General features: G+C 37.8%; 1 protein-coding gene across 4 annotated transcripts in view; it reads left to right on the forward strand.

The window, feature by feature from the left end:
* The window catches only part of LOC134535844 (ubiquitin carboxyl-terminal hydrolase 34), a 217,103-nt gene that overhangs the window by 10,907 nt on the left and 181,489 nt on the right, over positions 1 to 24,707 (forward strand). For all 4 annotated transcript variants that reach the window (XM_063375171.1, XM_063375172.1, XM_063375173.1 and 1 more), the window contains exons 5-10: positions 572 to 790; positions 2,413 to 2,610; positions 6,535 to 6,667; positions 11,920 to 12,085; positions 16,060 to 16,292; positions 20,464 to 20,635. In XM_063375171.1, the coding sequence (XP_063231241.1) occupies positions 572 to 790; positions 2,413 to 2,610; positions 6,535 to 6,667; positions 11,920 to 12,085; positions 16,060 to 16,292; positions 20,464 to 20,635 (1,121 nt within the window). The remainder of the gene's footprint in view (positions 1 to 571; positions 791 to 2,412; positions 2,611 to 6,534; positions 6,668 to 11,919; positions 12,086 to 16,059; positions 16,293 to 20,463; positions 20,636 to 24,707) is intronic.

Below are 24,707 nucleotides of genomic sequence, written 5' to 3' on the forward strand. Positions count from 1 at the left end.
AGAAAAGGGGAGACATGTGAAAACAAACTGTAAATATTCTGAATATATAGTAAGGGAATTCATACGTTTCCATGCTGTAAGAAATATGTCTGTCTAAAAAATAAAACACAATTTTATATAGCACCGTACATACTTTTTACAATGGATTTTAAAATATAACTTTAGAATGGCTACACCTCTATATTTAAAAAAAGTTTTTTTTTGTATTGTACTACTTTTTAAAGGATTTAAAACAGAAAGTTTATAAAATACCCAAAAAAAATTATATTATCATCATTTTGGTAGAATATAATTTCTTACCTTTTTCCCTCAATGTACACAGAATCAAAGCAAGGGCATCACTATTATTTCAGTTGAAATTTTACATTGTTTCTTTATATTATTATAGGATATTTGTATTAATCACCTTTTGTTTCATGTAATTGTTTACCTTTGTAACAAAATCAACTTTGTATTACATAATATTAGTAACCTTTTTTTTGGTATAAAATTACGTTATACTAACTCGTAGGTAATTTCTAGGGACTGTATTAGCGAGGTTTGACGGTATGTGTGTCGGTGGTGTGCGAAGGTGATAAAGCAGAGCCACATAATCCTGGGCTTCCTGGCCATGGAGTGCAAGATCACGGACGAGCACGTGGACGTGATCTGGCAGGCCGCGCAGCTGAAGCACTGCAGCAAGCAGGTGCACGACCTCCTGCCGCCCCTCATCAAGAATCTGGAGGCGGGGCCCGTGCTGCACCTCTACAGCCTGCTGTGCCGGCTGGAGCCCCGCGACCACACCGAGCAGGCGAGTATCCTCCCTCTCTCCCTCCCTCCCTCCCTCTCACCCTCCCTCACCCTCCCTCTCCCTCTCTCTCCCCCTCTCTCTCCCTCTCTCTCCCTCTCTCTCCCTCTCTCTCCCTCTCTCTCCCTCTCCCTCCCTCTCCCTCTCTCTCTCCCTCTCTCTCCTTCTCTCCCTCTCTATCTCTCCCTCTATCTCTCCCTCTCTCACTCTCTCCCCCTCTATCTCTCACTCTCTCCCCCTCCCTCTTACCCTCTCCCCCTCTCTCCTTCTCCCTCTCTCTCCCTCTCTCTCTTTCTTTCTCTCTCCATCCCTCCCTCCCTCTGTCTCTCTCCCTCTCTCCCTCCCTCCCTCCCTCTCCCTCTCTCTCCCCCTCTCTCCCCTCTCTCCCCCTCTCTCCCTCTCTCTCCCTCTCCCTCCCTCTCCCTCCCTCCCTCTCTCCCTCTCTCTCCACCTCTACCCCCCTTCGCGTTGCCACAGCACGCTGCGCTCTTCTTCAGGGTGTCGTACTGGAATTTAAGGATTTTTTTTTCTAAGTGAAACTTCTTCGGGAGTAAAATTTAAAGGCCGAATTTTAACGCAACATTTTCGTAAAACATTGTTGTGAAACATTTCTGACTTGAAAAGGACAGAGAATAGTTACTTGGCCAAAGAGATATAAAGAGAGCAATCTCTCTCTCTCTGTCTTTCTCTTTGTGCGATGATTCGTACCCCGCCCAAAAAAAAATGGAACCGAGAGTGATAGATGAACGAAAGAATAAGACAGAGAGAGTGTGTTTCAGAAAAAAAGATGTAGGTTTCCTATACAGTCAGCTGTGAATGCCTTGAATTTTATATTTGCTACCAGCATGTTCACATTCCTCCTTGCTTAGAGATCGCTGTTGAGACAGTCCCTGCATTTAACCACATGGATAGCACTACCTGTTATGAATTTCATATTTCGTTCAGAGATTGGCATCTCCCAAATGGCAGAATTTTTTTAAGAAACTGTAACTCACACAGTTTCTCCTAATGGTGTGAGTATTTTAACATTGATTAATATTTGTCTCTCTCCTCCTTTCTCTCCTCTCTCGCTCCTCTCTCGCTGTTTGTGCACATGTGTGTGTGCGCATGCATGCGTGCAAGCATGCGTGTGGGGCCACGCTCACAGGTGTGTGAGCGCACGCACGTGTTGTTATACCCCATATAATCTACTTCAGAGTCTAGGTTTGAATTGCCCAAGAAGTTTCACTTCTATTACATCATTTTATAAATTTTGTCATTTAATTTTATATTAGCTTGGTTAATACAAACCTTGTTATTGCAAAGTGACAAACTTATGATCACTTCAGATTTGTATTTGTTCGGACTTTGTGACTCATGTCCTTGTTGTGTGAAGTGTTACTTGTGCCCCTTTTGCGTGTCCTATAAACAGTTCGGAAAGATGGCGGGCCGCGTGCATACCATTCGTTTGATTTGTACATGGCTATCGTTTTGTTGTCATAGTTGTATTCACTAAATCAGACTCTTATTATATTTATTGTCCTCCGGAAGAAATTCGTCGAAACAAAGAACAGTATTATTAAACAATGACTGTATTATTCAATAAGTTCAGTGAGATGACTTGTGATGTTGTGCGATTGCCGCAGAGCTTGTACCTGGCGTCTGCGCTGATCAAGTTCATCTGGACGAGCAGTGGGACTTACAGCCAGATAACCGCCGGCGACGCGCCGTTCCTCGCGCTGGCCAAGACCACGCTGATCACCGGCCTGAAGGGTCGCCACCGAGACATCAGCAGCAGCGAGAACAGCGTCAGCATGGAGGCCAGCAACTCCGAGGACGAGCAGGTGGGCCTGCACGTCTGTGACGTGGTGAGACGTTGGACTCAGACTTCATCCCGTCTTCCGTGGGTTTCCCACATTCGCTCCAGGCGAATGCAGCGACGATTTTTTATGGTATATCTGTACCCCAGAAGTAAAAATAAAAACACCATGTGACAACATTTCAGCTTATCTGGAGTGCAAGTTTTGAATTTGTTTCAACTTAATTTTAATTTTTTTTTTAATCTATTAATTAATATTGATTTATGAAACTTTTACACATTATTCTTGGTATAAGAAGAGACCCGAAAAATTGTGAACTTGATAGAATTACTATACACTATTAAAGAGTCAGAAAAGATTTTGGCAGCAGAAAGCAGATTATATTAAAATTATATTAATTTTAGACAATGACCATTTGAAAAATAAAATAGCACTCATGTACACACACATTTTTATCTTAAGAAAATTAATTTGACTTTAGATTTAGATTACCAAAAATATCTGTGTCCCATGCTGATTCAGCAATCAAAACAAAAACCTTTTTTTTTTTCTCTCAACACTTCTTCCCTTGCAAGCCTTCAAAGGCACTGACTGCAATGACAGGGCTGAACATTAAACTGTCTTTCTCATTCCTCAGTTCAGCATATTGTTTTCATCATTCCCATCCCTTTCTCTTGTAGGATGTGTTTGTACTCCACTCATTTTTTTCTTGTTGTACAGTATATCCGTAAAGTCAAGGTGCAGGTGCAGTTATGAACGCTTGTGGCTAACAAACAAAACGAAAGCCTGAAACTTGCACTACATTGGACAGTATTGCAAAATGTTTCTATAGTATGATGTGCAACAGTGTGCGCGCGCAGGTGAGACACAATGAACACTGACCATGAACACTACGAACCGCGTAGCAGCAGAGGATCAGGCCACATGTCGAGATATGGACTGTACAGAGGATAGTTCAGGGTGTTCTGTGGCGTGCTAAATTCGAATCCGTGGCCAAATTTCAACGTGAATATCATCGTGTGTACAATGAAGAGCCACCACATAGGAATAACATTAATAGGTGGGATAAGCAGCTCAAGGATATTGGCAGTTTGTTAGACAAACCCCATTCTAGTAGGCCATCGGTAAGTGACGAGTGTGTAGATGCTATAAGGTAGAGCTACCTAAAGAGTCCCAAAAATTTGATGCGTGCTTGTGCTCGTGAGAATTATACCTGGCCAAGACTACAGTTCATAAGGTTTTAAAGAAACGTCTCCCATTTTCGGGTTACAAAATGCAGCTGTTACACGCTATCAAAACGGCGGATAGACCCACACAATTCGCGTTTGTCACAGATATGCTTAATGAGATAAACAAGGAAGAGGTGTTTAGCGATGACGCCACATTATAATCTGTGGTCATGTTTATCGCCATAACGTCCGAATATGGACTGCTGAAAACCCTCGTGCCTACGTTGAGTACGAACGTAATACCCCTAAGGTAAACGTGTGGTGTGCCCTGATGCGTGATAAAGTTATAGGCCTCTTTTTCTTTGCGGAACAGACTTGGTGTCAAACAGCTACCTTGACATGTTGCAATGGACGACTTGAAATGGGGCGGAGCTAAGTAGTACAAGTAACCGCCAGCGGAAGCGCCACTGTCAACTGTGGGAAACAGTTGGTAAACAAACAGCAGTTGATCATGGAAGAAGCTATGTTGAGAGAGTTTTCGTGAACAAAATCTTTATATAATTTGAATTCCTTTGATATTAGCTCTGGTTTTAGGTTTGTCAGGGATTTAGGTAGTAAGAGGCTTTCTAAAGACGGGTATAGTTTATTTGCTTCTTCATACTACAAAGATGAGTGGAATGCGACATGTGGGAAAGATGTGTTTGTGAAAGCATACTGCTATCCACGTCAAAGAAAAAATGAAAATGCCCAGTTTCTATATTTTCATGGAGGTGAAACCTAATGGTTTTGAAGTTACTCACACATACTGTGCGTGTAAAGCAGGGTACGTAATTATTATTTACGGTTTGTATAGAAAAGTTGCAGTTTTCGTGTTGATTGACAGCTCGTGATTCGAAACTAAAAAGTATTAATCACAAGATTAATCTTCATTGCATAACCCAGAAAATCTGTTTGCATATAGCCTATTCTAATGTGGATATAAATATATTTTGTGTTTCTAAAGTATATAGAATGACGCCCAAAAACGGTTTAATAGTGGCTTGACAACTCCCGGCCCCATATTAAAATGTGATATGAACTTGAATCTCCATTAAGTTTTTTTTGTTCAAGTCATGTTAACTCTGTGGTATAATAACGAATTTTTTAATGAGTTCACAAAAACTCATATTTAAAAAATTACATAACCTTTCATTATTGAGTTAAAACCTAGGCCATGTAGGTGTGATATGTAAATCGTAATAATTTTGGGTGTTTTTGTGCTGATTACAGATTGTAGGTTATGTTTGAAAAAAAATAATAAACATGTAAATAATCTGTAAACTTCTTAACATTTTTTATGTCTTAGTACATAACTATTTAAATTAACGAATAAGCAGTATGTACAGGCCGTTAGGTTTATGCTACCCGTACAAATTTGTGATTTATAGTGCTTAACTTTCCTTAATTTCCCGTACAAAAATATTTAAATAAGTAATATCTGTCATTATTGAATAGTTCTCGAGAATGCGAGCGTAATCATGTTTATGGCCTACTTACATTAAATATATAATGAAGCTTTCTGCGTGGGGGTTTCAATTTCCTTGTAGACGTGAAAGTAAAAACGCTAGGCACGGCAGTCTTCTTTAAAAATTACCGCCGCATTCTACTTTTCTATAATCTGCAGCGACGAAATGTTTTGAACATACACGCATGTGCGCTGAGACTGGACATTTTCGATCGCCCCTGCGAACTTTAATTTCCCATAATTTTAAACGTTCTGGATTTTTTCGAAAGCAGTGGAATGCTATTCCAGGCGTTAAACTTGAGCTTCTACAATGAGGAACAGAACAATACTGCACCGTTATTAAACAATTTAACGAATAACCATCACTTGATGCGCCGTTCTAGGTTGCAGCCGTATACAACAATAGATAGCAACTGTTTTTTTTCCCACAGTTCATCCCCTCTCGAAGTGTATCACGTGACGCCGTGACGTCAGAGGGCGGGTACCTCTAGTCGTCCATTGTATGCATTGCCAAAATTTCCAGAAGGTGTCATCTTTCAATAGAACGGCGTTACCCCACACTACACCAATAGTGTTGTTTCTGGATACAACATTACAACATTCCCCCAGCATTGGATAGGCAGGGGTTCTGTTAAGGCATGCCCACCACGATGTCCAGACTTAACGTTATTAAACTTTTACCTGTGGGGTTATGTGAAGCAACATGTGTATAGTGAATGTATCAGCGACATTAATAATTTCAAATGGAGAATCACAGATGCTATTTGGCAAAGATTTCACTTTTCTATTTAACTGGTTTCGTTGCTTTCCTGTGATAGGTTGAAAGTGCCATGATTTTACGGATGCTCTATATACCTATACTATATTGGCATTCTGCTGCACAGTTGTTTTTGTCTGTTTGGCATAGTGTACAACTTTGAGGTTGTAAACACTATCAGAAGAATTTTTTCTTTTGTTTTAGAACCTAAAATGCAGATAGATGTGTAACATTCTTTAAAAATGTTGAATTCCAATAATAAACAATAAATTAATAATTGTTCTGTGTTATTAATATTTGTGCAGTGACTCAGAAACTGTAAACCACTTTTAGCATAGTGTTCTTTGTTAAATGTCTTTGCCATTATCACATATGACTGAGGTTTTCCTGACAAGTTTTGCTCAGTCACAGCTTTCACTGCCTTCCTTGAATTATGATTCCCGCTCACCCACTGTCACGGAAGTATCGTGGAGTCGTGCGAAACAGTGGGTGTGACTGGCCTGCGATGGTTGCTGCAGGGCGAGAGCTCCCAGCAGAGCGACCCGCACAAGTCGGTGAGCGAGGGCAGCGAGGGCCCCACGCCGTGCAAGCAGGCGAGGAAGCTCAAGAAGCAGCTGCGTCGACACGTGGCCGACGTGGACAGCTCGGAAGGTGGGCGTCGCCCGGCTGGACCCGTACCGGTGTCTGTGGCATCTCTCATCCTTGGATCGCTATTTACTCTCTTTCCATTAGCGCTGTTTGCCAGATGTACCCAAAGAGCATGACAATTTTAGACTCGACTTTATAATGTAATTTAAAAAATTCTTAAATCTGCTAATAATAATTATTTAAAAAAAAAAAAATGAAATTTAGAATAAGAATTATGAAACACATTTTCTTGTTGTACTTAATCAAGAGCATCATCTGATCATATTCAATTCTTATTTCTAAAGAAACGTAACCGAAATGTGCCATCTTGGTTTTAACCATTTTTGCTACCCAATTTTGTATGTATTTTTAATTTGTGAAACCATGGCTCTGTTTGAAGACATGACATAATTAAACGGATGTCTTTTTTATTTATTGTGAATGACTGCTACAAATAGTTTCTCTCACGTGAAATAATAGTTGGTGTTTAGAATTAATATTTTTTAGGATTGGGTCAGTCAAATCCCTGAATCCCACAGATTCTATTATTCTAAAGATTCAAGATTCTTGGAAAAAGATTCTAGGAAAAATATTGAAGTAAATGCAGGAAATTAAAAACTTCAACATTGCCAACTTTTAAGTTTGATATGCTTATTTATATTTATCTTTGTATGTATTATCTGACCGTTCCTCAAAATACTTTTAATATATATATATATAATGTATGTGTATGTATGTGTGTATATTTGTGTGTTTTATATATACACACACACACAACATACATTTAGCCCTGTCCCCATGTTTTCATTTAATTTAGTTTTTACATCTAGAAATGTACACTTTGTGGAGGTTCTGTCCTGTTTATTCCATAATATAGTTGGTGTACCGCTTCATTTAGTACCTACCATGTGTTTTAATGATTAAACAGTAATTTATTAAAACATTTTGGTTTAATTTTAGAAAGTTATGGTGAAGTTCTTATGTATATTTTTTGAGATAGTTTCTGAACCCAAAACTGTCTTTTTTTCAGGGGGCGGTAAACCTTGAAAAGATTTTTTCTTTATTACCTTGCATTTTTCAAATCATTCTGCAAGATGGCATTGTGATACATACTTAAAATAGTTTTTCATATTATCAAATGGTTAAGTTAGGCATAAATGTAATGTAATATTGTAAAATGGGCTGGTTGGTAAAGGTTTGCAACATTAGCAATTACCAATTAAAATGTAGTTAACAATCTCAGCAACAAACAAGAGCTATGAAGAAGCATTTTATATTTGTTAAAATTTTTATTTATTGTACAGTAAGTCCTCGGTTTACGTCGGGGTTACGTTCCTGAAAACCGCGACGTAAATAGAAACGACGCAAAATGAGCCATGTTTCATGCCACCGGCCGGCCACGGCCCAAGGTCGGCCGGAAGCGCTGGCATACAGACGTGACAACGGGCAATTTTATCAGCAAATTACAACCGACAGCGTGTGAAACAAGTCCAACTAGTACTTCTCAGCTTTATAGAATGGTTATTTAACCAGCTGCTTTATTACCTTTATTGACTGAAATATAAAAACAAATATATAGTACATACTGTACGTAATATAAACGCATAATGCATTCAAAGTGTAAGGATACAAAGTGGTTTAGCGATACACAGATTTTACTTTGAGTCATTCGCGGGAGAAAACAACTGTTTTCTTTTGGAGGCTGGTAAGAACAAAGTCAAAAAAAATGCATACATACAATAAAAGTACTATAAGTATGACAAACATTGAGAGCCCTTGATTTAAAATAATCACATGAAGTAATAAACACCTAAAAGAGGTCATACAATAGCGCGGCGCAATTCTTACAATTTACGTACGGGAATAATTCTAATAAAAATCAATGTAAAATATTTTTCATGAGAAACACTAATTTAAATTTACGTCGCAAACAATATAAATTATATCATTTTACGTAACATTTTAAATGAAAAAGCTCTGAATACACTACACATTGTGAATAGAATTCCAAAAAGGATGACGTGACAAGTTTGTCAATTTATTCCGAGTCACATTGAACATTTTCCGATTCCTTTCCTACACACATGGAAGCTGTCGCCGCCTTTGATGTTCCGCCGAAGAAAGCATGAAGTGTTGTCTGCTTGGTTGTCTGCTTCTTTTTCTCCTTGAGGAGCTCCTCGTAACACCTAACACTCTCCATTACGTTTCGCCGCACTTTAGAGCTCCGTTCCTCATTTATGTCCTTTTTCAGAAAAAATTTGCAATGCCATTTTGACATGGCCTAAGGCGGAGGTTAGTTCTTTCACTGTGATGTCTGTTTTCACTTCCGGGTCATCATCTTCACTATCAGTGTTGTCTGCTGCAGGATTAATTACCAGCTGGTGTAGCTCTTCTACATTAGCATCCAAGACTTCGTCAATGTCGTCAGTTTCGAGATCGTTGAATCCAGTTCTTTTAGCGATGTCAACGATGTCCGCGCGTACGTCTACAGCAGGAGAGGGATCGTCCATTAATCACGTGAGGCTCTAAAGGGGGGGGGGGGGGGTGTCGGGAAAAATCACGAAATATCACAAGGGGGGAGGGGGGGTGTAGAGAGATATCACGTGTATTTATTTTTTCGCGCGATTTCTACTAAACCGAAAAGCGACGCGTGACCTTAACTCGCCGTAGCCAGGCAACAATATCCCCGCCCGCCGCAACATGAACCACCCGGCTCGGTTTGCCAGTCGCCAGTAAGACTGTGATTTTGGCGCCCAATACATGCGTAAATCACATATAAGCCTTTCCTTTATTATTTTTATGCCAGTGAGAATAAACCTGCAACCTTAATGTGTGTCTGGACATTTTTATCACTGTGCTTAATTTTCCAGAATTAAATTAGATTATACCTATATTTACAGATAATATTCTTAAATTTTTAAAAAAAATATTTTGTACCAAAAAAATACACAAATCACTAGGGGGGAGGGGGGGTTAAAAATTTGCTAAAAAAACATCACGTGATTAATGGACGACCCCAGAGGCATCTTCAAATCCCTTAAAATTATGTAGGCAATCAGGCCACAGTTTACCCCACGTCGAGTTCAAGCACTTTTTAGTGACCTCAGTCCATGCTTCTCCAATATTCTTGATAGCATGCAAAATGTTGTAGCCACGCCAGTACTCCTTGATTGTAGGCTTATCCTGACCATCTGTACCTTCAAGCAGCTGTTGGAATGTATGCCGCAAATAATAGGCCTTGAACGATGCAATGACGCCTTGGTCTAGTGGTTGCAAGATATCTGTGGTGTTTGGAGGAAGAAAAACCACTTTCAAATTTTCATGCATTTCTACTACCTCGGGTGAGTGACTAGGTGAGTTGTCAATCAGAAGGAGAATTTTAAAGTCAAGGTTCTCCTTGGAACAGTACTCTTTCCATGCAGGGATGGCATACAAGTTAAGCCATTCCCTGAACAGGGGGCCAGTTATCCAGGCCTTATTATTTGCTCTTAAAATCACTGGCAGGTGCTCCTTTGAGTAACCTTTCAAGGCTCGTGGGTTGGCTGACTTGGTTATCAGCAGCGGTTTCATTTTACAGTCGCCAGCTGCATTTGCCGCCAACAATACTGTCACACGATCCTTTGCAGCCTTGAAACCAGGCGCAGTCCTCTCTTGTTTAGCGATGTAGGTTCTCGCCGGCATTCTTTTCCAGAAAAGTCCCGTTTCATCTGCATTGAAAACTTGTTTCGGCATGTAGCCACCTTCTTCAATGATCTTCTCAAGTTTCGGGATGAATTCCTTTGCGGCGTCAGTGTCGGAACTTGCTGCCTCGCCTGTCAGTTTTATATTATGGAAACTGTACCTGGCTTTAAATCGCTGAAACCACCCGCGGCTGGCATAACGGTTGAAGTACCTTCAACATTTTTCATTTCCTCATTGTACAATGATAGAGCTTTGCTTTGAATAAGCCTTAAATTTACGGAGCAATTGTGCTGGTTCTGTGTTTCAATCCATACGGCAAGCATCTTCTCCATTTTCTCCATAGCGCTATTACGTGTATAACTCGTCTTTGTAGCACTGACAGATGACATGTTCAGTAAACTACTCTTAATTTTGTCCGCGTTTGATCGAATTGTACGAACTGTGGTAGGTGGCAGACCTAACACTTTACTAATCTCAACAGCCCTCTCGCCAGAATCGAAACGTCTCAAAACTTCCATTTTCGTGGCTAATGAAACATGTGTTCTGTTCTTATTTTTTGAAATTACGTTTGAAGATAAATTTAGTCGTTTGGAAGACATCTTATGAAGAAAAAATCATAAATTGCAGTGAGCTGATACTGTAGGCCAACTACAAACGCATTTAATCATGATAAAGTTAACAACGGCACGTTTAAAACTCCGGCCAACTCAATGATATCATAGCGACTGAAGTGCCAAGGAGTTGGACGTAAAGGGGTAGGAGAAAATTCTGTGTCGTTGCGGGAAGTAGATAACACTTCTACGTGCGAGATACGTGGGTGGCCAAGCGGGCGGGCTGGTAGTATTGCATCACCGCGAGGAGAGCAGCGGAGAGCAGGAAGCGTCCCTCATGATGTATGATAAGGCGGTGAACGTGTAGCTTACGCTACATAGCATAAATTAACTACCGAAGGAAACAAAGAATTATAAACGAATTATATACGGTGTTTTGGTTAAAATAAAGATTTACGGTCATTGTAAACGACGTTATTGTGAATCGGCGACAACTTAAATTGAAACATGAGTACTCAAACATTAGCGACGTTAATCCGAAACGACGTAAATCGGTACGACGTAAATAGAGGACTTACTGTACATTATTTCAGTTTTGACTCTTGAAACCTAGAGTTGGATTCTAGGCACTCTTTGAGATTTGTGTTCAAGAAAATTGGAAATTGACTGACTCATCACTAGTTTTGATTATTCTGTTTCAAATGAAGGCGAGATATCACTTCTGTATTCTGTGATAGTTTTAAGACATTCTGATTTTAAGATATCCAGATGTTTTAATTAAGAAGAAAATAATGAAAAATTCACAGGGGGAAAAGGGGGGGGGGGAATAGTTTTAAAATTCACCATAAATTGGCAAAATAAGTTAGAAATACATACAGAACCAACTTCATTTCACTCACATCATTATGTCCTATATAATGACACGAAGAATGTCATTTGAAGCTCGTTGGAAGTGGTAGACAGTCAAACGAAAAACTGTTTTTTTATTATAATAGATTGTACAGTTTGTTCATAAATATTTAATTTTGATTTTTTTTTATTCAGGCAGTGTAAAAATAGGGGACTTAGATGAGGATGACGAGGAAGAGGAAGATGATGAGGAAGTAGATGAAGAGGATGATGACGATGATGAAGAGAAAGTCCTTCACAGAAGTATGACTGCAACAAAACCAGTTGTGTGTCATGTCACTGCAAAGCACTTTAAACCAGAGTAAGTAATATTTTTAAAAATATTTTGTTGCTAATGCCTGTGGGTGTATTCAAAATTTCAGATATAAAAATGAACATTTAATTATTTATAGTCTTATCAATTTAAAATAGTTATACTAAAATATTTGATTGTATCTGTTATCTGTTAAAGTTGTTGCATGACACATTATGTAGCTATCAATAGCATGGTTAAGAGTTATTGTTTTACAATATAAATGTGTATTAGCAATACTTATTTTAATCAACAGCCAGATGAGTGCAACAGCAATTTGAAATTTTTTTGATATGTTGAAAAAGAGCAAACAATGATCAGTTTATAATTATGTACGTGTCACATGCCGTTTAAGGGGTTCATCAGGTCTCAAATGATATCAAGGAATACGATTAGCTAACACTTTATTGACAGAGAATTAGAAAACAAAATATAGTTATACATTAATCATTATAACATTTAATACTGCTGGTATTACTTGGGATTGAGCTTTTCAACACACTAATTTGCTTCTGCTGTGAACAGACAAATTGTTACAATTATTTTCTTACCAGTAGAGTACCACAAATATAACATTAAATACTATTAAAAGCTTGACATTAAAACAATTGAACCATCACATAAATATTAGACTTTATAACAATAATCACCATTAAATTAATCGGCTCCTTAAAAGAAGCACACAAAGCTTGGATTAAAAATTAAAGCTAAAAAAAAGGAACAAGATAATTACTCTAGCTGTAATCGTAAAACTTGTACAAGAAGGGAGCAGCTAAAGTATTAACATGATTGAGTAATAGGTGTGAAAAGTATGCTGAAAATAATGCCTCTCATGAAATTTTACTAGTATCAATATGACAGACACAGTATGATTATTTTATGTTTTAAATCTGTAAGAAACATTTGTTTGTTTTGTATAATGTATCGTATAGAAAAAAATAATCGAAATTGGCTATGACCATGGACTACATCAACAAAATCACAGGAACTGTTATGTTGTGGACAAAATGTGAACACCAACACTGTAGTTGAAATGATGTTCAAATCTATAGTTGCGATCAATCTATCACCATGTTCACACAGTAGTAGCTTACTTGTATAATTTATTTAACTCACTTAAGTATAATCTGGAATAAAATGTAGTTAAAAATATTTTCTTTTATAGTAAATACTGACTGAAAATTTATTTTAGTTTTCAAGAGAAAATCACGGAAAATTTATTTTGATATTCTGCAAAAACAGTGACAGTGGTCCCATTAGTCAAAGGTATGAGTAGAGGCACTGGAAATCATAAAAACGATATAGGCGCGAATAAAAACGACAAAATGGTTTACCGACGATTAAACGCAACAATCCCGTTTTTAGAAGTAATTATTAAAATTTCAATTAATATTAAAATTTCCAGTAAATTTTAGGTTTACCTAATATTTTTAATTAAACCATTTCTTATTATTAACGGCCTAACCTCATACAATAAAGAACATTCTTTATTTTATGCATCTTCTTACCGTGTTTGAAGATTACCTAATAAACGGTGACGATGGCGAGCCATCTAAACAATCAACACGATCTATGAATCTTGTAAATAACACAAAACACAATTTAAATACGCATAGGCTCGCGCGGAAACTTTGTTAACGGCAAACGTAACGTACGACCCAAACAAATGTAAACGATTAAAGAGAGATGTTTCTTTACGTGCATGAATATTTTCACGGGAAAGAAAATGAAAACATTGAAGCGGCCATGTTTGCCAACGGGAAAAAAAGATGGCAGCATTGTAGCTCTATGCTTTTGTCGCTCATTTGTTGAACGTACCTAGTGTTTTCCTAATTTCCTAATCCGAAAAACAAACGGTAATCTGTGAAACTAAAATATTGCTCTGCTATTCACAATGAAATTAAGATTATTAAAGTCGGTTTTCTGTATCGCGTTCGCGTGCAATGCAGTTAGAACTATAAAATATTTTTTTTTTTTTACCATTATGGGACGGACAAAATCTGTTACCGTGCATTCACGTGCAGAGCAATACAAGTTGCACCATTTCTATGTTAGTGACATTAACATACTTAAATGCAAAGCTTGCAACATCCTGTTATCTCCTACAGCGACTCAAACAGAGTTGCCAAGGGAGATAGGGTGGGTTTTTATCAGGCGAAGAAACTTAAACAGTTTTGTGTACAAGACGCTTTTATTGGTTATCATATAGCACACGACAAACATGAAAACTTGGTACTGATACGTCGCCGTTTGCTTCAATAGCTGAAACAGGTTAACTGCAAATGGCATGGCTGACGATCTCTGTGAACACAAATTACACACTTTTAATTTGATGCAATAGACTCGTAATAACCACATATAATAATCCTGACATTTAGCGATTATGTTAGCTATGGCAACAAACAATATAATTTTGGTATTCTATTTTCTTTGAATTAATTTACTGTTACTTCCAAAATTCCAAACTTGACTTAACTTTACTCAATTACACACACTCTTTATCTGACACACAATTTAGAACATACACTTGACTTATACTTAGACCAACGCCGCGAGTTTGGCTCCGCCCTCCATTTATATAATAAACATTTAAGTCAGATCCCTAGTGGCGCCTTCACCTACACACTATTGAGGTGCGGCCAACTCGTCGTCTTTATAGTTCCGGTTATCCGGCGTCTCAGTCCTGTCTCTATCAATTTACTGCTCTATGTAAAAAGTCAATTCCGGGTAAGTTCGCCAACACTGCCTATAAACCCATCTTCGCCGTATGTGGACGATGTCAATGTCGACTTCCACTCTCATTGCGCCGACTCGCTCCTTCGCCACTCGCAGAGCGAGTGTCCCTAATCAAAAGTCTGCTCCCTTCACTATTTTCCTTCAGGGGATATTCGCCCACCCCTGAGGACTTCAAATTTGATTAGCAGCATTCTCAAAATTACTCACCCAGCGAGTTCCTACTCGCTCCTGGCGAGTATTGGTGGCGAGTCGTGGTGTCTGAGGTTAAGTCCGTTTCTTCGTAGTATGTCGTCTGCGGCTAAGTCCCGGTCCAGTGTGAAAAGTTAAAGTTCCACTTACTGCTTGTTGAAATTCGCCTAAGTCCCATCTCGTCTGCGGATGGAGGTGATATACTCCGGAGGTGACGGCGCAGCCGCCACAGGCAGAGTCCGGTTGGTGTCTGTCTCTCGTGGCGGAGCAGCAATTCCCTTCTGCCCCTAGTGTGGATTTGTCTAAGTCGGCAGCGTCGTGGTGTAGTGAAGTTCCGGGCGTCGTGGGCGATGGCGGCAGCGTGACGATCTGTTGTCTTCTTCGGAGCGGTGGTAAGCCGAAGCCTCTGGCTGGCAGCCAGGCACCTTCTGCTTGCTGCTTGCTAACAAACCCGTATTTATACCCGGCGAACCCAGCATGACATCATCAAGTGCCAATCAGCACAGACTTGAAGTGACATCATCTAGAGCCAATCAGCGCTCACTGCCTTGTTGCTAAGGGCTCGGTCGGTTGTGAGCCTCGGGTTTCCTGGGGTCTAGGAATTATGCAACCTCTTAGACTCCCGTGTATTGCAGTTGTCCTGCCTTTTGGGAAATTCTCGTTAGGTAGGGTTTTCCTACCATAACAATCCGCATAAACTGGGAGAATCTTTTCAAAACCGTTTTGAAAATATGGAATAATCAAATAATGAATAATAGAATCATGTAAGAATTTTCTAGTCTATTAAAATTAAAGCTATATAAATGCTATATGGCAAAATATAAATGCTACGAACAGCCATTATAAACACAATTTTCCAGTACCTCTAGGTATGAGTTAAATTTTTCAGTTTCAAATGTGTTAAATTTTATAGTTTTTTACTTGCAATTTGGTGATTCATAAATATTATTTGTAGGCTTCATGGAATTAATAAATAGTTTAAGCTGTACAGCATTTTTTTGAAACTTTTATTTTTGTGGTGAGTGCCACATTCCACAGTTGGCCTGTCGGACTTGCAGGTTGCCCGACACGGCCAAGGCGAACGTCTCCAGTAAACAAGCGTGTAAGAAGCTCGGGCGCCCCCCTGGCCTCTCTCCTCGGAAGTGCGGTGCGCACAAGACACAGTCCAGCAGCGAGAACGAGGTTGACGCGGATGGTGAAAAGTCTGTCGGCGAGGAGAGCCCAGAGAAGCAAAAGATAAAAAAGAAGAAAGTTTTAAAGAAAAAGAAAACTGTTAAAAAGAAATTAGCAGGTAAGAGGCGAAATGAGTCCTTCATGGCAACGTAGTTTAGATGAAATCTGTAGGCATTTACCGTCTTAACAGTATTATTGTCTTAGGTTATGGCAGTTACGTGTGTTCACAGTAAAACATATTTTTAAAAATACTGAAAAAAACTAATTTTTTTGTGTTTTTGTTGTAAAGGAGTTCTTTCCAGAGTGGTGAAACTCTGGCAATTATACCAGTGTTTTCTATATCCCTGAACAAAAAATATAAAATACAGTCAAACCTCTCTGAAAAGACCCCTCACGGTTCCCAGGAATAGGGTCGTAATAGAGGGGGGGTCGTAATAGATGTTTTCCGAAATTTTCAGTTCATTTCAAACCCCCTCTCCCCCCCCTTCCCAAACCGCTACTCGCTAACCAGCCGTACAATGGCAGGATTCTGTCACTCACAATGCTAGACGGCTTTGCTTTAAACCCACTTCAACCTTCATGACAAGTCCGTCGCCCTACAGCCCACCTCTAAAGAAAATATGTCAAAAGACAGTTTATTTTTACTGGTTAGTTTACATGTACGTTTTCTGTTTGCCGTAGTTAAATACACTAGAACCCCAATGTCACGAACCCCGGATTTAACGAAGCAGTGATTTTACGAATACATTCTCGGGAACCGTCAAAAAATTGGACATTTTGACCAAAATGTGAAAATCAGAAGAAAAAAAAAGAAAAAAAACTAAATGAAAGATCATTTAAATCTGTTAATTTTAACACACAGCGTATTTTTGTGTCAGCTTTAATACTTCCAATAATGTTCATGTTAGAATAACATAAAATTAATGGGACATTTCCTTTAAAAATATGGCAGCGGTAGGTTCTGCAACGCGAGTGGGCGCACACTAAGCTCGCCTAGCTGGTTGGCGGCAGCGGCTTCATGACGCATAAGCTCACCCCTCCCTCCCCTCTTTACATTCTTCAAAGCTAGCTCATCCCTCCCAGACACACAAACCATCTAGTGTCCTCCCTTATAACACCCCAACTTCATTTCCCTTCTCCCTTAAAAAATTGGGCTATTATGAATGGGGTACTAAAGCGGCTAGGGAGGGGTCAAAATATGTCACTTTTCACACCAAGTTCGAGTTCAGTCATCTCTGGCAAGGAATTTACAAGCTTTCAAACTTAAATATAAATGTATTTTAATAGCAAGGGTCCTATGAAAAGGAATATACCGAATAAAATCAAGCTGCTGTCACCAAACAAAGCATAAAACGGACCAATGCGTGGTCGCTTTGTTATTGCAAAGAGGTGAGACGTGGAATGTTAGAAGAAAGATAAATGCGAGGGAGACAGACGGCAGCCAGTGTGTTTCCTGTGTGGGCAATAAGTGGCGTAGCCTTTGTTTTTTTATGCTGGTTGAAGCGACCTTTTTCTATCAACCCACGGGAAAAGATAATTGCTTGAGCTGTCAAAATAAACATCCCTGCGGCAGTTAAAACAAGTCGAGACGGGCGTGCATCCAGTCGGTCGCTGTGTATTGTCAACCGATAGTAATCAAAATCAAGAGAAATCCAGCAGGTAGCTTTGACTTAACTGCGTACCACACTAGACACTCGCAAAAAGCTAAACGTAAACACGTTGCCACAAAAACTTTTATCTGCACCCTGCCGGCAAAGGGATGTGGAATGGGGGTTGTTAAGCGCTGACAGCGGTCGTAAACACGTTGCCACAAAAACCTTTATCTGCACCCTGCCGGCAAAGGGACGTGGAATGTGGGTTTTAAAGCGCTGACAGCGGTCAACAGGAAGTGGTATCTATTTTTAGATATGCGCTTCTTACGGCAGTAATGCACTCGGCAAGAGAAACGCAGTAACACACTACTCACTACAAGAAACTTATTTTCTGTCCGATTTTATTCGGATTTTCGGCAATTTTTCGCGGTTCCTCGAAATCGGGTTGTAATAGAGAGGTGGTCGCAATAAATGGGGTCGCAACAAAAAGGTTTTACTGTATTGTGTATATTTACTACAGAAGCTGTTGTTGCAAGCTTTTTAACAACTTTTTCCATTTATATTGAACATGTACAAAAATTCTAAATTCCATTTTATGGTAACCAGACCATGACTTTTAAAAAAAAAATTACTAGGAAATTAAGCTAACTTATTACCTTGAGAAATCAAAGACATATTATGCATCCAGCACTGAAACCTACTGGGAATGAGATGCAGGTGCTTTACTTGGTTTAAGTTCAGAATTTAATTTTACAGTACTTTAGTTATATTAAAGAGCAGTAGCTTTTTGAATGATTTATTTAAATGCTGCTTACAAAAATAATTTTGAATTTGGTTGATTTAGGTCCCACATAATGTTTGTTTAAGATAAATTGGAAATTTAACTTCTTATGTTCTAATCATTAGTAACTTGTTGCAAAGTGAAAGTGGCCAAAATGTAGGTGAAAGTCTTGTCTTACATTTTATTTTATCAAATAATTGGATCCTTTCCTTCCTCCCTCCTACGCGCACCTCTTTCCGCACCTTCCAGCCGTACATTTGGGGTTGGTAATGTCGTATCCTTCCCTTAAATGTCGATGGCCAGGATTAGATGATAAAAAAGTATTCACTTGCCATTCCTGCTATTGCTATGCAATAAATCTTAAGAATTTGTTGTATTAGTCAATTTCTTATTTAGATATATTTAGAAATGCATACTGTATGTGGATGTGGGGACTTAGCTAAAATTTGGTTAATAGCAGGTTGTTATAACATGAAGATCCACTTTACTTAGTTACATTAAATTGATTCTGCCTTTAAGACCATGCATGCAAGCTGCACAGTACAGCATGTACTGTCCCAACGTCCAGTGGGTCGTTTGCCAATAGAATTGTCAAAAACGTTTGCTATGACTGATGTAGTGCATACTAATGAAGTCATAAAATAACAGGGTCCGATTTAGTTCCATTGCAGTATGTGTTTGATATTTAATGATTGGTGCATTAAAAATGTTATATCTTAACAGTTATTTAATTTTAATAAAATACTCGTATGTGTGTCTTATGGTGTACTGTTTTTCAGACGTGTACATATGTATTGTTTACGTCTGCTCATTTGGTCGGTTGTGTTGGTAAATGACTAACCAATGTTAGCTCTGTGTGGAAGTGTTCTGTTTATATTCCATTACTAGCTGATGTACAGATGCTTTGCTACAGAAGCCTAGAGACAGCAAAAAAATATCTTTTCATAGTCCTGCTGTATGACCTAAGTGAATTTATGTTCCTATGTTAGCTATCTAAGCCTTTTGCATTTAAAGATAAGAGTGGGTGGGTGGGTGAGTGATTGGGTAAGTAAGTGAGTGGGTATGTGGGAGAGTGAGTGAGGGAGGGTGAGTGAGTGAGTGAGAGTGAGTGAGTGAGAGAGAATGAGTGAGTGAGTGAGTGAGTATGTATGTGGGAAGGTGGGAGGGTTTTAATTTCATAGTCTGAAGCAGTATTTTTGTAGGAATATATACTTGTTTTTAATTCATTATCAACTTGTTCATATGTACCATATTTCATTTATCAATGTGCAGCACACTAACAGTCACACATTATGACCGCAGAAAGAAATCATCAATAGTGCAATAGCTGTTGCCAGAAGAGGGAAAAAACCAAAGAGAAAATAATTACATATAAGGAATATGGAAAATTAAAAACTATAGTACAAAAAATATGCTGCTAATGTGCTAATAAGAAGAAAATAATATAATAGTTTTATTAGTAATTAGTTAATTCTCTGAAGTAAAAAACAAACGAAAAAATCAAAAGAAAACTTAATTTTTATTTAAAAAAAAAAAGAGTGAAAGTAAATAAAAGTATTAAAAATTTACCAAAAATTTGTGAATGAAGTTATAAATTTGGAAGGAACTTCATTGTACATACTGCCGTGAATATTATAATTTGAAGATGATTAGAATTTGGAATGATTTAGAAAATTAGTTGTAAATTGCTAGAACATTAAATAAAAAACAGCTAAATTTGATTTAAAAAAAAAATGGTTTCCAAGTGCACACAGCTCCCCCTTGTAAAATCTGTATGCCCAAGGCCATCCCATCTCCACGCTACGTGAACGTCGGACATGCGTACTCGCAGACTCTCTCTTGCATCGTTATAGATTAGTCTCTGGTGTGTTGTTGCATCCACAAACTGTGTGTGTTGAAAGTGGTGGTTGTCCCAGACAAGGTGCATGTCTGTGACGGCGGCAAGCCTGAGGGCTCGGAGGAGGAGGACCTGGACAGTGGCTCGGAGGAGGAGTCCAAGGCGGGCCCTCGCGTGACCAAGGGGAAGCCTGCGGTGCGCACCGGGGTCCCGCTCGAGCCAGACCAAGAAGTTCCTAATATTCTAGTCAGGTGAGCGCCGCTTGCATCAAGTTCTGTCCACAGTTATTTATGTATTTGTAATATGCCTATTAACAGTTTTAGAACTGCAAGGGTAGGCACAGCATAACACAAAGGACACAAGCACAAATTACACAACATACAAAAATATAAATGAATCTAATTGCAATATTTGCCAAAACAAGAAACAGAGTATGAACCACCACAAAAAAAGTGAGAATAACAACAACTAAAACAAATTTGACAAGTACTGATGTGTAAATTACTACTGTAAGTAAATAAAGTAAATTTAGAACTGTTAACAGATCAAAGATGATGGAAAATAAAGAGTACAATAATATAAAAGACTAAGTGTACAATAAGGTAGCTTATACTGATTGAAAAGAAAATTACAAAATTCATGTTTAGCTGTGTTGAATGTTAAGTACAAGGACTAGGTACATCCTTGCCTTTGTGATTCATGTCCGGGGAGATTTCTTTACAGCTTCGTTGCTTGTGAAAGACAATCACCGTGAAGCCGTGCGTAGAGTTTTATTCAAATAATCAAATAAAAGTTTATTTATCAGCTTTTACATCATCTATACATTGGTTTTCCTGCCTGGACCATTAGAATTTCTCCCTCCCTCCCTCCCTCCCTCCCTCCCTCCCTCCCTTCCTCCCTCCCTTCCTCCCTCCCTTACTCCCTTACTCCCTCCCTTCCTCCCTCCCTTACTTCCTTACTCCCTCCCCTACTCCCTCCCTTACTCCCTCGCTTACTCCCTTACTCCCTCCCTTACTCCCTTACTCCCTCCGTTACACCATTACTCCCTCCCTTACTCCCTCCCTTACTCCCTCGCTTACTCCCTCCTTTACTCCCTCCCTTACTCCCTTACTCCCTTACTCCCTCCCTCTCTCTCTCTCTCTCTCTCTATCAATTTTTTTAATAATAATTTTGAAATCATATTTGAATAAAATTATTACAAGTGTATTGGCATGCATTTACTCTTTCCCTAAACAAACAGGAAAGAGAAATGGAATATTAATTTAAACTTTGTTTTGGTTCACAAAAATGATACCTATGTAGGAAGTAAACTGCTAAACGTGCTCTTGTAACATGTGACATGTGACAAGTTGCCTCAGCTGGCTTGAGTTTATTTTATTCCCAATGGGCTCTGCGTTATGAAATATTTATCCCGTTTAGATTGATGGGTATAGGGGTATATCATATTTAGAATGGTAGATAATAAGAACTTTCAATAATTTGAATGTAAAATAGATTCTCATAAATTAAGTGATTCTTGCCACAATTTGCCATATTTACCGGCCAGTAAGCTGACAGTGTTTGCGCAAATCGCCTAGCACCAATATACAAAAGCCATGGTGCATTATATGGTTAGATCACACCCGCATTCAACTATATTTCATAACACTGTACCAACCAGATAAGTTAGATTTATGTACTTGCAGGGAAAACATTGTAAACTCATTTTAATATATACGTAATAACTTTATTTCATAAATACAACATTAATTTGTTTTATTGTTATTGTAAACGTTCACGGATGTAAATGAAACACAACAAACAGGACCTTTAAAGAGCATGGCAGAAGAGAGGAATTCCAAAAGGATAAAAAATTATGTTTTTGTAAAATTTGGAATGAGAATCGGAATCGAACCTGGAATCGAGGGAAATTGTGGAATCTGAATCTAAGAAATGTGGAATCGACCCATCCCTAGTTGGAAGTCAGGGTGTGTTTTTTTTTGTATCACCCGTTTGTTTTGCTTTAGAAGTATTGTTTCTTAGTAGTTGTAAGAGAATTTATGAAAATATTTAGCTGCACACACTGGAAATCACAGGGATCACACTGATGCAGAAGTTTAAAAATTTCTCCAGTTAGCCACTTAAACTGCATTGTAAATTCACTCTGTCAATAAATGCAAATTCTATGACAAGTTATTATTATTAATATTTATAATGTTTCTTCCATTGTGTTTTTTTGAAATATGTTAAGTAGTTTTTTATTTGTAAATGAACTACCTTTGTTTTTTTGTCAATATTAGGTTTTATACATATTTACTGAATGGATTAAGCCTTGTTTTTTTTTATTTATACAAATGATACATTTGACAGGTAATGAATGAAAATACATAAATTAAGTAGCCTACATTTATATTTCATAGGCATAATTCATTAAAGCTTCAAAATATTTTTGTCACAGGTTGTTAAAGATAAATCACCTATCAGTTTCACATTTAAAGGTTGAATCACTTTCGTAATTTAATTTATTTACAACATGTAAAGGATTGTTTTAAATTAAAACTACTGTTATTGACACATTGTGAATGATAAACCTCATACTTCATAGTTCATAGTATAACCATGCATTTACATAATTTTTCCATATGTGTCTATGCTGATTTTATTGTTACTGATTAACTAGTGTATTTTTTATACAGAAGAAATCACAAATTAGCCATTACCATTAGGTAAAAAAAAGTGGTTATTATTTAACAGTAAATTATATCTTTAAAAATGCTTGCAAGTACTCTAGGAGAGTATTTTACAACAAATAACTTCCAACTAGAAATTGCTCATAACAGCTAACATATTGAACTCCTTTATGTATTTTAAAACTTTGCAAGATGTTAAATAACTTTTAATGTTGAAAAAAATATGTTTCTCGTTTAAATTCAGGAAACACTGAGTAGAGACTAGAGTTGCATTGAATAGCACGTATTAAATATTTTTGATTGTGATAGAATAAATTCTTGAGTGAAACTGGGAAAAATTTTGAGTAAAAAACTGTTTTTAAGTAAAAATAATAAATGTGTTTCAAATAATGCATGATACAATGTGTAATTTAAAAAATATGTTTATATAAGGTTTTATGTCAAAGTAACAATAATCTCTCTGCTTACAAGGACCTAAAATACATTTTACAAAAAATTTTTTTACAGTGTCAGACTTTTTTTTATAGCTGTACTTCAACACTAACAGGATTATTAGATGCATGTTGTAGGAATAAGGGGGGTGGGGGACCTTTATAATTAAAGAGCATGTCCAGGCTCCATGGTTTCCAGAACATGAACTACATTAAAGTGTGTTCCAGTCAATATGAACACTTTCATTAACTTAAACCTTCCCTGACCACAGTTGCAACCAGAGTTCATTTAAACACAGCCTACCTTACAGCCGTTCCGACTGAACATATAGAGGCATGTAGTTTAACTTTTTAATTTTCTAATGTCTTGAAGTGGTTCATATGTTTTATCATATTTATTGGAATAAATGGAGATAAAGTATTGTTCATGTGATGGGTGTGGGGTCAAAGATATATTTCTGCGGGAAAGTGAGAGCAGAGGAAAAAGAGCTCTTGTTTTTAGAGCAAAAACCTACCGTGGAAATGGGAGAATTGTTTGTGGATGAAGGTTTGAAGGAAATGCATATCAAACACGGAATATAAAATCATATATGAAATTTATGGGCCAATTTAATTAGACTTGAATACAGAGAACACTAGCAGAAAAAGGTTTTGTACAAAATTGTTAAATTATTGCATTTTTTTTAAATTCATTTTTTCTCAGATCAAAAAATTTTAAAATGATGAAATTAAAACATTATATCACATGAGAGGTTGACTCCCCCCCGGTCTTCCTTTTTTAAATGTGATTTATAGTTATGATTTATATTTTAATATTTTTTATTCTTACAATTGAGTTGTTCAATATCTGAGTGTGTTATACGTTCAAAATCGTCTGAATCGAGATTGTATTATTTTCATGGTTCTCTTATGTACAAAATTGTCTTATGTTCGATGTTGTATTTTGTTCGTTGTTTCCCTAAATTTGTTTATTTGATATGTATAATAGGGCATCTCTTTTATTGAAGGTAGTCTTGTATAACTGAATAAATATAATACTTAACATTAAACAATAACAGATAACTGACAATGGCAGAAGATTTTGTCATTAGTTTAAGTACTAATAATAACTGTCAAATAATGATAAAATACTTAGTCCAAAGTTAAATCCGACACCTTCCAAAAATGTCCAAATTTTACGACATATCTCAGAAATGATACCTTGCAGAGAAAAATTACTTGGA

Source organism: Bacillus rossius, chromosome 10, assembly GCF_032445375.1.
Source record: "Bacillus rossius redtenbacheri isolate Brsri chromosome 10, Brsri_v3, whole genome shotgun sequence".
Lineage (NCBI taxonomy): Eukaryota > Metazoa > Arthropoda > Insecta > Phasmatodea > Bacillidae > Bacillus > Bacillus rossius.